We start from the raw sequence: 15,916 nt of genomic DNA, 5'->3' as shown, positions 1-15,916 counted from the left end.
TACTTTACCTATACCATAGTAGACCATACTATACACTGCTATATTAAACTATATAAAATTATACTACACTTTATTATACCATAAACAATACTGTACTATACCATACTAAACTATACAATATTGTGCTACAATGTTACTACTGCTTCTACTAATTCTTCTTTTTCTTCTTTTGGCTGCTCCCAGTAGGGGGCGCCACAGCCTGCAACAAACCAACTACCTGCATGTCTTCCCTCACCACATCCATAAACCTCCTTTTTGGTCTTCCTCTTTCCTGGTGGCTCTATTCTCAGCATTATCCTACCGATATACCCCATGTCCCTCCTCTGCACATGTCCAAACCATCCCACGTTGTCCCCAAAACGTCCTACATGCGCTTATAACCTCATTTCTAATCCTCTCCATCGTCGTCACTCCCAACGAAAACCTCAACATCTTTAGCTCTGCTACCTCCAGCTCCACTTCCTGTCTTTTACTCAACGCCACTGTCTCTAAACCATACAACATCACAGGTCTCACCCCAGTTTCATAAACTTTCCCTTTCACTCTTGCAGATGCTCTTCTATCACAAATCACTCCTATCACTCTTCTCCACCCACTCCACCCTGCCTGCACTTTTTTCTTCACTTTTCTAACACACTCTCCATTACTTTGCACTGTTGACCCCGGATACCTGAACTCCTCCACCTTCTCCACCTCTTCTCCCTGCAACAGCACCACTCCACTGCCCTCCCTCTCATTCACACACATATACTCTGTATTACTTCTACCGACTCCCCTTCTCTTCAGCACGTACCTCCAGACTCTTCTCAACCTGCTTCCTACTCTCACCACAAATCACAATATCATCCGCAAACATCATAGTCCAATACTATACTGGACTTGACTATACCATAATGCACTGTATTGCATTTTACTATACTATACTATTGTATATTCTACTTTAATCTACCACACTAAAATATACTATACCATACTATGCTATACTATAATTTACTATTGTATCCTATCCCATACCGTTATTGTAAAGTTACACTGAATGTCACATTGATACGGTTTTATATTCACTGTTCCACTGATCAGTAATCCAGAGGCAGACAAACATCTTTTATTATATCTGGCGTTTTCAATTTGCACCTTCTGTCTCTTGACAGGCATGGGCCTGCTTGGACTAGGATATCTCAGCATGAGCCAGTTTGGTGATATGTTTCAATCTCAGTCATGGCGCAGGAGAAAGACGAGGTGTCACATTTACGTTTTGACACTCCCAGGTTGACATTCTTGCTCACTTGTTTTGTGAACTAAACCACAGCAGAGGATGGAGAGAGAGGAAGAGTGGATGCAGGCATGCACAGGAGACTGTAAGGCACAAGAGCAGGACAAGGTAGAACAGGATTGTACAAGAGCCATTGGTGTTAAAGGAGCGATGCGTGGAGAGCCCAGTAGAGCGTCGTTCCTGAATAAACCACTGAGACGAGCTGAAGAAGGCATGGACGAACTGGAATATAATCCTGAAATGGTGCAGAAAGGATCATCAATGCAACATTTTCTTCAAGGACGTGCAGTTGGAAACGAAGACGATCCCCATACCTCTCGTTCTTGTAGCTCTTCTTCCCTGTGCCCCTCTCCCTCGGCACTCGCTTCTACTTTGTCTCTCTCTTCTTTATCTTCGCAGCCCTCTCTCGCTCCCCCTTTTACATCCACACTGCAGTTGGATGCAGTGTTAGTGGATGAGAGACTGGTGTTGGACGTGTATCGGTGTGGAGGAGCGGTGATGCCCGCTTTATTTGAGAGTGCTCCGGAGCGGATGAAGCGGGTACAGTACCTCCGACTAGGTTCAGAAGACGGGGAAGCACTGGAAAGTGCTCTCAGTGTTCTCTCTCATCTTACTCAGCTGCGCTCATTAGCTATACGAGGTAATTATTGTTATTTTAGGGAACAGATGAGAATTTATGGGCAATATGGCAAAATCGGTTTTCGGTTTCGGCCAAGAATTTTCATTTCGGTGCATCCCAAATATATATAGTACAAAAGATCATCATGGGCATTTCAAGGTCAAGACTTACAAGAGGTTACATTCTTTGAAATACAGTATTGCACTTTTCCTTAATGTTATGTGTACACAATCCATTTCTCCCAAAACTTATAAAATTCTTGCAAATGAAGTCTAATAGTAATGTAAGTCTCTGCATATAGTATATTTCATTTCCAATTTCCAACCGTTGGTCTCTCATTGGATAATCAGTAGTGCCATATTTAAATAAAACTTGTATTTAAAATTAAGTTCAACATTTAAAAGTGGAACTGAAACCTGGTACAAAATTAATGACTGCATTCAGCTACTCGTGAAAGGTTCCAAAAATACTAAGGAGATCAATGTTGTGTATTTTAGTGCAATGTTATTCATCATCGTATGATGGAAACCATCTTGTAAACTCTAACCGCTTGTTCTCGCTCTCACAGGCCACCGCTTCTACGATGCCCAAGGTGAACCCCTCCCTGGCTTGCTGACCTCTCTTCCTCCTTCAATCTCCCATTTTTCACTCCTGGTCCACCTCGATCTCTCTTTCAACCGCCTTTCGTCTCTATCATCCTGCCTGCTCTATCTCAGTAACCTATCTGAGCTCCTGCTCTGCCATAACCACCTGATCAGCCTGCCTGAAGAATTGGGTGGCCTAGTGGCTCTGCGCCGTCTCAGCCTGCTGGGAAATAAACTGGAGACTCTGCCTCCAGAGATCGGTCTATTGCATGAGCTACAGGATCTGGACGTGTCCTTTAACCAGCTATCGAGTCTACCAGATGAACTCGGCCGGCTGCGAAATATAGACACACTGGAACTCTCGTCCAACAGGCTTCGAGAGCTGCCCGAGACGTTGGGTAAGGGAAAGGGTGATGTGTGACGTGCACTAGTGGGTAGAATTGTATCTAGATCTTCGAATCCTTTACTGTGAGCTAGTTTTATTTCACTAGATTTAAAATAAAAAAAATGTCACCTGTTAGGACGTACTATCCACAACTTTTCTGATTATCGCGAGACAAGAGAGTTCATTTGTAACCTTGTACGATCTTGAAATGTGTCCCCGAATGTCCTGCTCACAGATTTTGTGTTTCTTTTTTGAGTTATGTGGGTTGCTTTGTGTTGTGTCAAGCTCAGTTGCTAATTTTGATTGTTACCATAGCAAAAAAGAAAACCCTTTGGCTACATTTAATTAGTCTTATGTGTAGAAATACGATTCTGGTCACATGCAGTTTTACATTTGGGACATAGTCTGTAGCATATTTGAAGTAGGGAAAGAAGTAAAAGGAAAATACACACAGAAATGTGTTAGAGCATTCCTTAATGACAAAGACATTTATCTGCATATTGATGCATATAAATAAACATCCTAAACAGTAAATCTTTATTAATTATTTAAGATTGTCTTAATCACTACTGTATTTTTCGGACTATAAGCCGCTACTTTTTTCCTGCGTTTTGAACCCCGCGGCTTAAACAACGAAACGGCTAATTTATGAATTTTTCCTGGGTTTTTCCAGGTTTCACAAACTTCAAGCCAAAAAACTGAACCCCATAACATTAGACCAATGAAATTTCTGAACAGAAACGGAAAAAACACACCTCACCTGTGTTCTGAGCTGCACGGCATCGGGAGAAAAACCTTTTTTTTTAAACGCACGACGATGACAAAAGATAAACTCCCGAGATAAATAGTTGTGAAAGGAAGGAGGAAGACAGTGAACAATGACTTTCTTTGTAGGCTACTGCTTAGATACAAGCCGTTGTAGCGCGTTGAGTCTGGGTGAAGGGAGAGCTCAAGTTGTAACTACAGTTGCAACAGAAATCATATAAGCACAGACAGGTTTCCAAATCTCGTGCTTTTTTATTTTTCTTGGCAACAGCGTTACAGGTTAGTCAAAGAAACTTAGAAATCAGCATCAGAAAATAATAAGGACATATTCCTCAGTCTTACACACACGCAGTAATACCGGAAAAATGCTGTGCCAGGATATTCCCAAAATACCGCTATGCTCCTAAAGGAAGCGCAACATATTTCTCCGTGTGTAACGTGTCTTTCGTTAAAGCCTGTGTAAAGTTCATTAGTGTAGACACGGCTTATAGACAGGTGCGTCTTATTTATGTTAAAAATAAAAATATTTGTAAAGTTCAGTGGGTGCAGCTTAAATATGGCTTTATAGTCCGGAAATTACGGTAATCTATTTTATCCATCTTGCTTAGGTCTTTTACACTCTTTGCGGGTGCTGGCGATCCACAGCAATGACTTGCGGAGCATCCCGGAGTCTGTGAAATCTCTCCCCAAGCTGACCAAACTGGATGTAGGAAATAATCCATTGGGTCGTCCCCTGACCCCCCCACCCCTCCCCCCTGCACCAGAAGGTTGTGCAAAGTTCGACTTTAATCACATTTTATGTTTGTAATAAAATCCTAACATGCTGTTATATATAATGCTGGATTATTATTATTATCTTGTGTTCCTTACAGCTCAGCCTGACCCTCCGATACCAGAGTTACACCTCGCCTTCAACCAGCACAAGTAAATTAATCACAACAATTAAAGCCTTCAAGTAATAATTAAGTGAGATATACTATATGGACGAAAGCTTGTGCACACCTGACCGTAAGATTCCTTTGTGCTGTTTGAACATCCTGTTCCACATTTAGTCCTTATTTACTGTTAAAATAACTCTTCTCAGAAGATGTTAGATGGTGAATTTTGGAGTGGGATTGTGGAGATTTGTGTATATTCAGCAACAAGTGTGAGTAAGTATAGTCATGTACTGATGTAGATGAGGTTAGTCAGCATTTACAATAATCCCAAAGATGTTTAATAGGGCTGAGATCAGAGCTCTATAGCAGAAAATCTTCCACTCCAACCCATGTGAGGCAAATCTTTATGGAGTTGGCTTTGTGTACAGGGGCATTGTCATGCTCGAACAAGTTTGTTAGGATTGTTTGTGTTTATTTAGCCACAAGAGTTAGAAGTCAGGTGCTGCCGTAGGGCAGTAGAGGTGAGATCTGAAAAGATTTGTGGTTAAGGCATTGGATTTTGGATCCAGTGATCATGAGTTTATGCCAAGCTGCCGCAACTGAGCAAGTCTCTTAACCCCATAGCTGCTTAGTAGCTGGAAAAGTCAGGTGTCCCAATAGTTTTGCTCGTATAGTATATGGCTACAGGATGTTCCACTTTTTTTGACATCCCTTTTTGTGAATATTTTTTTTTTACAGGTTTTCTGTGTCTCCTTCTGGATGTCATGTATTTGTTCCTGGTGGAGGAGAGCTTTTGTTTCCTCGGGGCTGCGTTAAGGGCTTTACACAGATCAGCTGGGCCGGAAAAAAACCAGACAGGAAGTGGATATGGCTCGAGGAGCATGATTACCTGCTAAGTCGTCCTTTGGAACTGCTTCCGCATGGCGTTACGTTTGACAAGGTGTGAAATGAAAGGGGTTTTTAATTAGTTTTGATTAACGATTAATTAATTTTTGTATTTAAAAAAAACACTGCTATCTGTGAAATTATGGGCCAATCATTTACTAGTGATGAATAGCGCTTTAGATTTGAGAGGTTTTTCATAAATCAACCTCAAACTCTGTGCATAAGCAAAACTTCAAATTCAAATTCAACTTTATTAAATGTACCCAAATGTATCTCAGCTGTGTTTTATATGTAAATCTGAAATAGGAACATTGATGCATTTTACTTTGGGACTGTAAGAAAATTAAACCTTTTTGGCATGAGGTACATGATATAGTTCAGAAAATCCTGCCTAGAAAATTCACAAAGTCTCTAACTGTATGCTTGATAAACTTTTATTAAATTTGTCATACGTTTTATTAAATTTCATCACTTATTTGGCAAAGAAATGTATAGTTATTCTATGGTCATCATCTCAGGTACCAATTGAAGATGTGTTTAGCACAATAGCTAATCTTTTTCCATTTCGAAAAACATACCCATGACTTACTTAATTTGTATTATTAATCTATCTATACTTTGTTGTCTCTTCCAGCCTGTAGAAGTGTGTGTTCCTTACCACAGGACACGGAAAGGGGAGGTGATTGTGCGCCGGTATGACGGTCACACCTGGAGTACACTTTCCACCCTGACCAGGAGAGGGAGCCACAGGCACAGCTGTAGGCCACGAGGCAGACCTGCACTGGTAACACAGATGAGTTAATGTCCTCTAAGTCACATTGTAGGCTTTATTTATGCAACTCAATATGATACATTGTTTGTGCTTTGTGTGTTTGTGTGTGTACAGCTGGCGTGCTGCACTGTGACACACTTCTCCTGGTTTGTAGCTGTTTCTCGTCCCGTCAGAGATTGTTGCTCGGTATTGACAGAGGGAACGCTGCTGGTGTCTCGCTATGACCCTGGAATCAAACTAATTTTTCCTCCAAACTGCACCGCACATCCACGCACTGTTGTACTGCAGGTGTGTGTCTTGCTTAAACACAACCTTTAATTGCAGGGTATGACAGGTACGTAGTGGTGGTTCATTTGGTACCGGGCCCCACAAATTGTATTTTTTATTTTTTTTCGACAAAAGTTTATTTATACATTTTTTTTTTTTTTACTTTCACAAAGAGCTGCAGCTATCGATTATTTTAGTCATTTTTACCAATTAGTCCATTGATTAATCGAATAAAACATAATTTTTTCTTCTTTAAAGAGCAATCCTAAATATACAAGAAAAAAGAAAACAGATCTCTTAAAATGAGCAAGTAAATTGTTTCCCTTTTAGAAACATTTTTATTGTTGAAATTGCATACCAGAATATCTGTGAAAACTAAACCCATTTAGTGCATTTAATTGCCATATTGCATCAGAATGCAAATACAAATTTCATAATGGACAGCAAGTTAGAACAAAGAACAAACGTGAAATTCCACATGAAACTGAGCAAATCTGCCACGGAGATGTTTGACATGACATACATTTGACATATGCTGTAATGAGTGGCACGAGCGTTACAAAAGCGGAAGAACATCACTGTAATTCGAAGAGAAAACCTTAGAAAAGTACAACCTCCGAAAATGTCAAAACTATCCAGTAACTTGTGCATGGTGATTGATGGAAAGCAATCCTCCTGATCTCACCTCCATAACGTTTTGTCAACACACTCAGTGGTTCCATGCTGAAAGAAAGAGAGACAGGCAAACTTTCACCAAGCAGAGCTTGATCGGTGGAGAAGGAGAGGGGGAATAAAAGAGAGGGAGAGAAGCTACCTGTCCCTGGGTACACCGTCATCTGGACTTTCCTGGAGAGGCGTAGCAGACGATGGAGTGTCCGTTTTTGCCGCTGGTTCCATTTTGCCACACAGGACGCAGGTGGCGGACGCAGCGGCTGCAGCACTCCTCGTTGGTCTGGTCCTGCTCTCTCCTCGGAAAGTTTCCATGGCAACATACCTCTCCTCAAGCACTGGGTTTTGGTACCACTGTAACACTCACTGGTTCTGCGCTGGAAAAAAGAGAGACAGGCAAATGTTCACCAAGCAGAGCTTTCTTTATTTACTTCCGTTTTCACCCCGGTGCTTTCCTTTCTAGGCTCAACCACACACTCCTGGTTTCAGGACTCCTTTCCATCTCGTCTTTCAACGGCACCCACCCACACTCAGTCCCTTCCGCTTATCTCTGCTTGGTAACTCTCCCCCGGAGGTTGGCATCTCTCTCCTTTTTATTTCCATCGCCGGACTGAAACAGAACGCAGTGATTAGTCTCAACCGCTGCAGGTGTTTCTTACCACTCGTTCCGTCCAGCTCCACCCTCCACTCGCTGTATAAGACTGTAGTGACTGTATAAGACTGTAGAAAGAACATTACTTATAATCTTACATTCCAGTGCTCATGTTAGTTCTCTCTCTCCAGTGTTCTGTATTGTTTAAAGACTATAATCACACTCTTAATGAGGATGGGTTCCCCTTTTGAGTCTGGTTCCTCTCAAGGTTTCTTCCTCATGGCATCTAAGGGAGTTTTTCTTTGCCACAGTCACCACGGCTGCTCATCAGGGATAAATACACACCATTCAACTTAACTGTTGATTTCTGTAAAGCTGCTTTGAGACAATGTCTGTTGTGAAAAGCGCTATACAAATAAACTTGACTTGACTTGACTTTCTTGTAAACAGAGCTAATCACAAAACTTTTTGATTCCACCTTGTACGTTCATTTATTTTCAATAGCTAATCTATCCTGATCAGTGTAGGAGAATATCAGAGGAATCCAGGCACAAAATGGCAATATATTCTTTTGGTTTGACTTTGGAAAACCCAAACCTGTTCTAGCATTGCACAAAGCCAGCTCCATGAAGATATGGTTTACATGGTTTGGTGAGGAAGATCTTGAATGGCCTTCTACAGAGATCTGAATCTCAACCATACTGAACACCTTTAGGATGAGATGGAACATTGACTGCACCCCACGCCTCCTCAGCCTACATCAGTACCTGCCTTTATAAAATAGAATAGAATAGAATAAAATAGAATAGAATAGAATAGAATAGAATAGAATAGAATAGAATAGCCTTTACTAACTTTACCTTTACTTTGAACTTTACATTATTTAGAATAGACTTTACTAACACCCTTGTGGCTGATGAACACAAATGTCTATAAGCGCACTCCAAACTTTAGTAAAACATCTTCCCAAAAGAGTGGAGGGAATTATAAGAGCAAATTGTGACTAAATGTGAAATGCGATGCTCAAAAATCACACCATACACATGACCAGGTGTCTGTAAACCTTTGGCAATATAGTGTAACATTGAGGTTTGTGTCAAACTTTTCTTTTACTCAGTTTATAATTGAAGGTACTTGGTAAATACAGTAGTCACAAACTTGTCAGCTTTATCTGTTATCACTGTTTATATTATGATTTCATATATTTCAATGTATGTTTGGTTTATTGGTCCATGAGCAATTTAGTTCATGCCTCTCATGAAAACTGCTTAATATTTTGTAAATGGTGTAAGAATAAATTCTTGGCTATACCCAGGTGCTGCAGGTGGCGCAGACTGAGGTGCAGGATCTGACTGGAGACCCACATGCCAGTGCTAGCCCTCTCCTGTGCATCTCCCAAACTCCTATCGTTCCCTTCCTCCAGCCAGTCAAAGTGCAGATCCCCCTTCCACCTGGACTAATTGGTGTTTAGAATATTTTCTTTCTCTTATTTACTTTTTTCCCACTTGTTTCTTACAGGTTACTATAACGTGTGTATGCGTGTGTGTGCGTGTGCATGCGTATTTGTGTGTTTAAGGACTTACAGTGGATACATCTCGGCTGCACCTCATGCATGGTGACCCGGAGGCCCACACCTGGACTGATGTCACCGCTCAGGTGTCTCTGCACATCACACAACTCTATGCCATCTTTTTTGTCACACACTTCTCATGGTGAGTCAAGAGACCATGCACAAAGGTTCATGCTTTGTAATGCAGCAGTGTAATATCCTGTGTTTTGTGGTTGATATGATTTGTGTGTGCATGGTTCCATCATTTTTCCCATTTTGATTAAAGACGCAGTATGTAAGGCGATGAAATTTCAGTTGGTAGCATTTCTGAGAACTGGTGCTGAAATAGTTTTGACACAAATCAACAACATTTCTATATTTGCTTACTAACAAGACTGGCACTTCTTTCTCCATGTTTGTTTTTCCAGTATGGCCTCTTTAATTTACATTCCGAATGGTCAGGAGGTAAAAAAAAAAAAAGTCACTCTATGAAAAGTGCCTATAGAAATACTTGTAAAAATAAATTATATGGTGGTTCGGAAATACATGCAAAAACACACTGAGTAGAAAAATCTGGAAAGGGCTACAAATCCTCTAACGTTGCATATCGCGGCTTTAACGCTAATATAATATAATATATATAGTTATAATATATAATAAAAACGCCTTTAAATTTATGACTTAACTCTATCTTTGAGCTATGAACTGGTTCGGATTGAGATGATTGTGAGTGTGTGTGTGTGTGTGTGTGTGTGTGTGTGTGTGTGTGTGTGTGTGTGTGTGTATTTGTGTGTATTTGTGTGTGTTTGTGAGTTTAGGTACTGGCTATGGTACACCACTCAAAGCTGCATCAGTGGAGTGGTACGGAAGGTGTACCACAGACTAAAACAGTTCAGGGTCCAATTTCTGGTGCTGCAGAAAAAAAAAGACCTCACACAAGTGCTACTGCAGTGTCTGCCTTCGGATAAGGTGTGTTCGTTTGTGTGTGCAAATACACACCATAAAATATTACTTTTCTATAACCATTATTGTCATAAGTTTATTATTATTATTATTTTTTTGTGAGACATTATGTGTCTGTGTTCTTGTGCAGATCGACAGTAGATTAGACTCCCTATCAGAGCAGTATGATGGTCCTCAGCCTTCAGATGTGTGTAACATGCTGGAAGGAGAGCAGTTCTTTGCTGGGTTCGAACGAGGCATCGATATAACCTCTGGTGCTCATACAAAGACTCACTTTACTCCACACACACTCTAGGGCAGCAACCTCTTCATTACCACAGACCAGTTTCACGCAATACAAATTTTCAGGGTCAGGCGCATAACTAAGTTATTACTAGTATACTGTACCTATTAGATGATTTCATTATTAATTTATTTATTGCATATATATTGAAAATTGAAATTAAATGCTTGATGCATTTATTGGGTAGTGTTTGTATAAACCCTTTATAAAACATAGATCAAATTACACACACCCATAAACCACCTAATGGTACAGCAGATTGTTATTGTTAAAACTATATCGCCCGTGTTTTTTATTTATTTATTTTTTTTTTGCCTGAACATGTGCATCTTTAATGGGTTTTATCTCATAGGCTGCTGTTTATTTCATGCCAAAGTTATCGAATGCCCATTTTCCATATAACACGGCTTCTAATGTGCTTTTGCAGATCGACCAGACTGCAGAGAGGGCAGACTGGCCTTCACGTTCTACTCTCACCTCAAGAACATCAAAGAGATACACGTGTGCTCGGCACATCAGCAAGAAGGAACTGTCCGAGGACAGGTAAGCGGGGACCAGTCTTGCCTATGCTTGTCTTTCAGACAAGAACGATATGTTAATAGATAGGAAATTGATAATAAATAATAAATTAAATAGTTTATTAAATAATTGGCATAGTCCTGGGTTTTTTTTTTTTTTTTTTTTAGAGTTTTGATAATTGAAAAACAATGCATTTTGGAATGTAGATGAGTCTTTCCACTAATGGTATATAAATTGTTTATTGTCTCAGGTATCGTTCTACAGAGGCGAGGTTCCCAATGATCTGCCAGAGGAAGTGGCTCTTAAAAGGAAAGGCCACGACAGCCAGTGGATGGCTACACTCCCCCTAAGACTTCCTGTAAGATTTACAGAGTGGATAAATACTGTAACAGACATGGTGTTAGACTGAAGATTGCTGCTTTAAAGAAAAGACCATTTGTGTACTTCTTGTACAGTCCTACACTCATGCCGTCTCACATACACAGGGTGCTGACCAGCAGGGCAGTGTGTATGCAGAGCGGCAATACCCTCCGCTGAACCTGGGCGATCCTGAGAGCGGCTACCTGACAGAGACCAACTTACTGTCCATCTCATTACGCATCAGCCAGGACTGGCGCAGTATTGGCATCAACCTGGGCATCAGTTATAATGAGCTGGATCGCATCCAGTTCAAACACAGGTACGCATCATAAGGAGCGCAACAGAGGCAGAGAGAGGATGTCTGCCACCAGATGGTGCTGTAAATCACGCATCAGGCATAACAGTACAGTGGAACCCCGTTGTACGAGCATAATTCGTTCTTGAAAATTGCTTGTGTGTCCATTTGCTCGTATGTTCGAACTGATTTTCCCCTTAGGAATGAATGTAAAAGATTTAATCCGTTCCGAGATCTCATCCGATCGCTTATTTCTGCACTTAAAAAGTATTTGTAGCCTATTTTTAAAAACAAATACACCGCAAATTACCGTAATATAAACATAATTTAACACTTACTCATGTGATTGTGGTTGATTGCGAGTGTGAGAAGCACAAAACGCTCATAACCTCCTCGGTTTCCATGTAATTCTATTTATTTTCGGTTTCACAGCACCATCACTGATTTTCTTAAGAGACATTTTTCAAGATTTCTAGTGAAATAAAAATATAAAACTAAAAAAAAGTTACTGTGGGAGAGGAATAAGGAACGCCACAACAGGTCAGATGCAAAGGCTTCACAGCCCCTTTTATTTGTTTTTATAGTGTTGGCCTGCTTAGTGCCCCACGCAGCACGTCTCTGACACACACACACACACACATACACGGTCTTCTCCTTAAATGCACCCTCCAAACACTGGAATTAGGAGAACAATGATTAGGTCACATTAACTTCAGGTGAGGCAATCCCCTGCCTATCTGCTCCCGGAACCGCCCTCCATTCACAAACCGCCGCTCGGCCACGCCCCCGCTGCCACAGTTACGTTTTTGCTGCACTGAACAACGAGAGCGACCGAGTGATACGTCATCAACTAAGCGACTGATGCGACCCTTCGCCGAAAACGGGGAACCGGCAGCGTGAGTTTGCTCGTGCCTTCGAAATTTGCTCGTGAAACAGGGTAAAATTTTGCGAGCGAGTTTGCTCGTATCTTCGTTTGCTCGTACTATAGGTTGCTCGTACAACAGGGTTCCACTGTATGACCACCTGCTTAATATTTTGTTGCTGCCAAAACAGTTCTGACCAATCGAGCATTAACAACACTAACTGATTCAGCAATGTGAGCTACAGAAGCTCGTCTGTTGAATCGGGCCACCTGGGCCAGTCTTCACTCCCCACGTGCATTAGTGGGCCTTGATCACCCATGACCCTGTCGCTGGTTTATCACTGTTTCTTCCTTGGACCACTTTTAAAAGATACTTACCACTGCAGACTGGGAACATCCCACAAGAACTGCAGTTTTGGAGATGTTCTGATCTATCCCACCCACTAACAAGTGCCATTATGAAGTGGTAATGAGTCTTATTAACTTCACCGGTCATAATGGTATAATGTCATAATGTTATGCCTGATCGGTGTAAATATATGAATACAAGGCAAACATACAGTATTTCTGTGAGTAATACCTGAATATGCTGAAGAACTTCCTAATTTAATATATACATGTCATGCATTCATGATTTCATATACTTTTAAGAGAGTTTCTGTGTATAGGCGTAATTACTTATGATTATATGTTAGGTTTGGATGACAAAAGACAAATACTAAGTAGGCAAGCAACATGAATATGCATGAGAATGAATGTTTAATCTCTTTCCTGTCAGTCATCTTTGGGCCATCTGGGACACTGCAGGGTATTTTGCATGCATACACACACGCTTTTTGGCTAGAATTTCTACAATGCATTTCTCCATAGCAAGACAGAAAAGATACTATGTAATTAAACAAGCACAAGAGTACAGATGATGCACAGACATGCAGAGCTCCTCCAAATCTTGCCCAATCTAAGCATATTTTATTTCTATAACAGCACACTATAGACTTTAATATCACAGCAATGTACCATGTATTTGTTTTTTAATATTCAAAATGTTTTATCAGTTTATAGTTGGATTTATTGCTTTGGAGCATCCAAGAGGCAAAGTTGGTTTCTTTTCTCACTTCTGTGCTGAAAGGTCATTAATTCTCTGCCATTCCTCATTTATCTTTCCCTTTTTGTCTAACTCTTGTCATTTTTCCACGAAACTGCAAAGTAGAAACTGTGCTGATAAAGTTGTTGTTAAAGACGATTACAATCCATACTCCTTCCATAAATGTTAAATTGGTGTCTAATACCACCAAACTCCACTAATTATTGGTGTTACTGTACTAAACAACACTCTTTTTATCTATTTATTAAATCCTTTATTATTAGTCTTAGGTAATGCGAAGTCTCTTGTAGAGCTGCTGCTATAAAAGCAATAATGTGAGAGCAAGCGCATTAATAAAAAAACTATTTTACATATTACTGCCAAAAATAAGTTGTTGTTAAACAAATAACGTACACCCTGTCATGAGATCACATTCAAGCATGCGGCTGATTAGAGGTCAAAATTAATCGGCACCGATAGTTATTTGTTGGAACTATCTGCAAAAATTAATACGGATAGTTTTTCCAGGTTGCATACGTTGCTGGAGGGGCTAAAAGATCTGCTGTCATTCCGAGAGCAGCTCTTTCATGATTCAGTACTGATTCAGTATTTTTTGTAATAAAGTTCAGTACTATTTTACATGGAAAAATATCAGTTGTTAATCAGTTATTCAGTTAATTGTTTGATTAATCTTTTATCGGTCAATCTCTATAACTGAATATATGAAATCCATCAATATGTGAACAGTATGTTAAGATTTTGGCTAAAGCACAGGAGATTCAGCTTTTCTAGCTATTACTGAGTCATCGACAAGGTAGCTCCATGGCGCTGATGCCATTAAACGGTTTGCTTTGTAGCTTGTGAAAAATCTAGCTTAACATTCCATACATAGCCCTGCTTAAATTTTTAACTCTGCAAACTCAACCAGCAAGTTCAAGTGATGCGTCAATACTGAAAAGCCACCTAAATACTTGTGGCTAATCCAGCATTTAGCACACCCAATGTCAGCAAATATCTAAACACACCATGCTTTGCACATTCAGTCCTGTACCATATGGCTGAGAAAACACTGACCTTGGTGTGTGTGTTTTTTTTTTTAGAGATAACCTGGGAACCATGGTGTTGGAGATGCTCTTCCATTGGGCGAGAGGGCAGGAGAAGGCGGGAGCCGGAGCGGTCCCACGACTGATTGATGCTCTGATTGAGAGCGGGAGGCGGGACCTTGCGGAGGAAGTGGAGGACATAGTGAATCTGGGGAAAAGAAAGTACACAGAGTCCCTGAAGAGAGTGGGCTTAGAGACAGAAACCCCAGCAACCTCGGCTCAGTCTCAATTAAGCTGACATACACATGCACGTACTGTACACACACGCTGTAAAGATAATTGAGTCCACTCCCAAGTTCTGAAATGCCCAAATCACATTAATGGTGCTGGTCTTTTGTACATTATGTGTTTTATTTAAAAGAGCCAATCATTTAATATAAGACACACACACACACTTGTTTTCCGAGTCCAAGCTGTCAGGTTTTCCACTGTGTAATCGTTGCTATGGCTGAGCTGCTCTTGGGCTGAATCAGCTCTTCACACATAGCTGCTGAAAACACTTCTTTCACATTTCCTCTCTGGCTCCTGAAGCTTCCAGCAGCCTTGTGCACACAGTCACCGACTGGAACTGGAGTGCACAAGTATTTATATCGCCAGTGTGAAGTTTATTTTTTATCACTGAGTGTAAGTTTTTTTTTGTTTTGTTTTGTTTTTTAAACATAAAACGAACTTCACTATATGGCTGAACACCTGACCATCAGACCCATGTGTAGGCCTTTTGTATACAATATTTATTATGAGAATCTCTTTAATAGCATGCAATACGATTGTGTATCTAATCTGTACAGAGATCTGTCAGATCGTCAACTCGGCGGATGAATTTGGTCTACCCCAAGCCACCTTGCACAACATCAGTGTCTATCTAGCTGATGTTCTTGTGGGTTAATGAACACAAATCCCTGCAACCACGCTCCAAAATCTAGCACTAAACCTTTCCTAGAAGAATGGAAGAGGATTAAATCCGGATCAGGATTTTCAATAAAGAGTTATTTGATGGTCAGGTGTCTGCAGACATTTTTTGTTTATGTACTGTAGGGTATGAGTGTGTGTTGTTTGTATTACATATTTTTATGAACACATGCATAAAATAAATGTGTTGTGAAAGAATAATGGCAGGTTTATCAGCACCCATCCTTACAAGTACTGTATACAGACTGCGACGTAGTAAGAAGAAGCCAATTCGTCCTAGTTATTTATACCTCAAGGTCA

The 15,916-nt window shown here is 40.5% G+C and overlaps 2 protein-coding genes across 3 annotated transcripts in view; one reads left to right on the top strand and one right to left on the bottom strand.

Annotated features, from left to right (window-relative positions):
* The window catches only part of pnpla2 (patatin-like phospholipase domain containing 2), a 27,287-nt gene extending 19,905 nt beyond the window's left edge, over positions 1-7,382 (bottom strand). The window contains exons 1-2 of the mRNA XM_083546387.1: positions 7,243-7,382; positions 6,048-6,165 (exon numbers count right to left, since the gene is read on the bottom strand). The gene's annotated coding sequence lies outside the window, so the exon portion shown is untranslated. The remainder of the gene's footprint in view (positions 1-6,047; positions 6,166-7,242) is intronic.
* The window catches only part of pidd1 (p53-induced death domain protein 1), a 16,206-nt gene extending 389 nt beyond the window's left edge, over positions 1-15,817 (top strand). For both annotated transcript variants that reach the window (XM_083546235.1, XM_083546236.1), the window contains exons 2-16: positions 1,152-1,913; positions 2,461-2,874; positions 4,235-4,393; positions 4,499-4,550; positions 5,243-5,444; positions 6,024-6,173; positions 6,276-6,449; positions 9,005-9,152; positions 9,266-9,401; positions 10,057-10,207; positions 10,332-10,455; positions 10,912-11,027; positions 11,254-11,361; positions 11,489-11,682; positions 14,705-15,817. In XM_083546235.1, coding sequence (XP_083402361.1) covers positions 1,316-1,913; positions 2,461-2,874; positions 4,235-4,393; positions 4,499-4,550; positions 5,243-5,444; positions 6,024-6,173; positions 6,276-6,449; positions 9,005-9,152; positions 9,266-9,401; positions 10,057-10,207; positions 10,332-10,455; positions 10,912-11,027; positions 11,254-11,361; positions 11,489-11,682; positions 14,705-14,945 — 2,967 coding nt within the window. In that variant the 5' untranslated portion in view covers positions 1,152-1,315 and the 3' untranslated portion in view covers positions 14,946-15,817. The remainder of the gene's footprint in view (positions 1-1,151; positions 1,914-2,460; positions 2,875-4,234; positions 4,394-4,498; positions 4,551-5,242; positions 5,445-6,023; positions 6,174-6,275; positions 6,450-9,004; positions 9,153-9,265; positions 9,402-10,056; positions 10,208-10,331; positions 10,456-10,911; positions 11,028-11,253; positions 11,362-11,488; positions 11,683-14,704) is intronic.
* The last annotated feature ends 99 nt before the right edge of the window (positions 15,818-15,916 follow it).

The sequence above is a fragment of the Silurus aristotelis genome (genome assembly GCF_946808225.1).
Source record: "Silurus aristotelis genome assembly, chromosome: 7".
NCBI classification, from domain to species: Eukaryota; Metazoa; Chordata; class Actinopteri; order Siluriformes; family Siluridae; genus Silurus; species Silurus aristotelis.
This window is presented reverse-complemented; position numbering and strand designations above follow the sequence as displayed.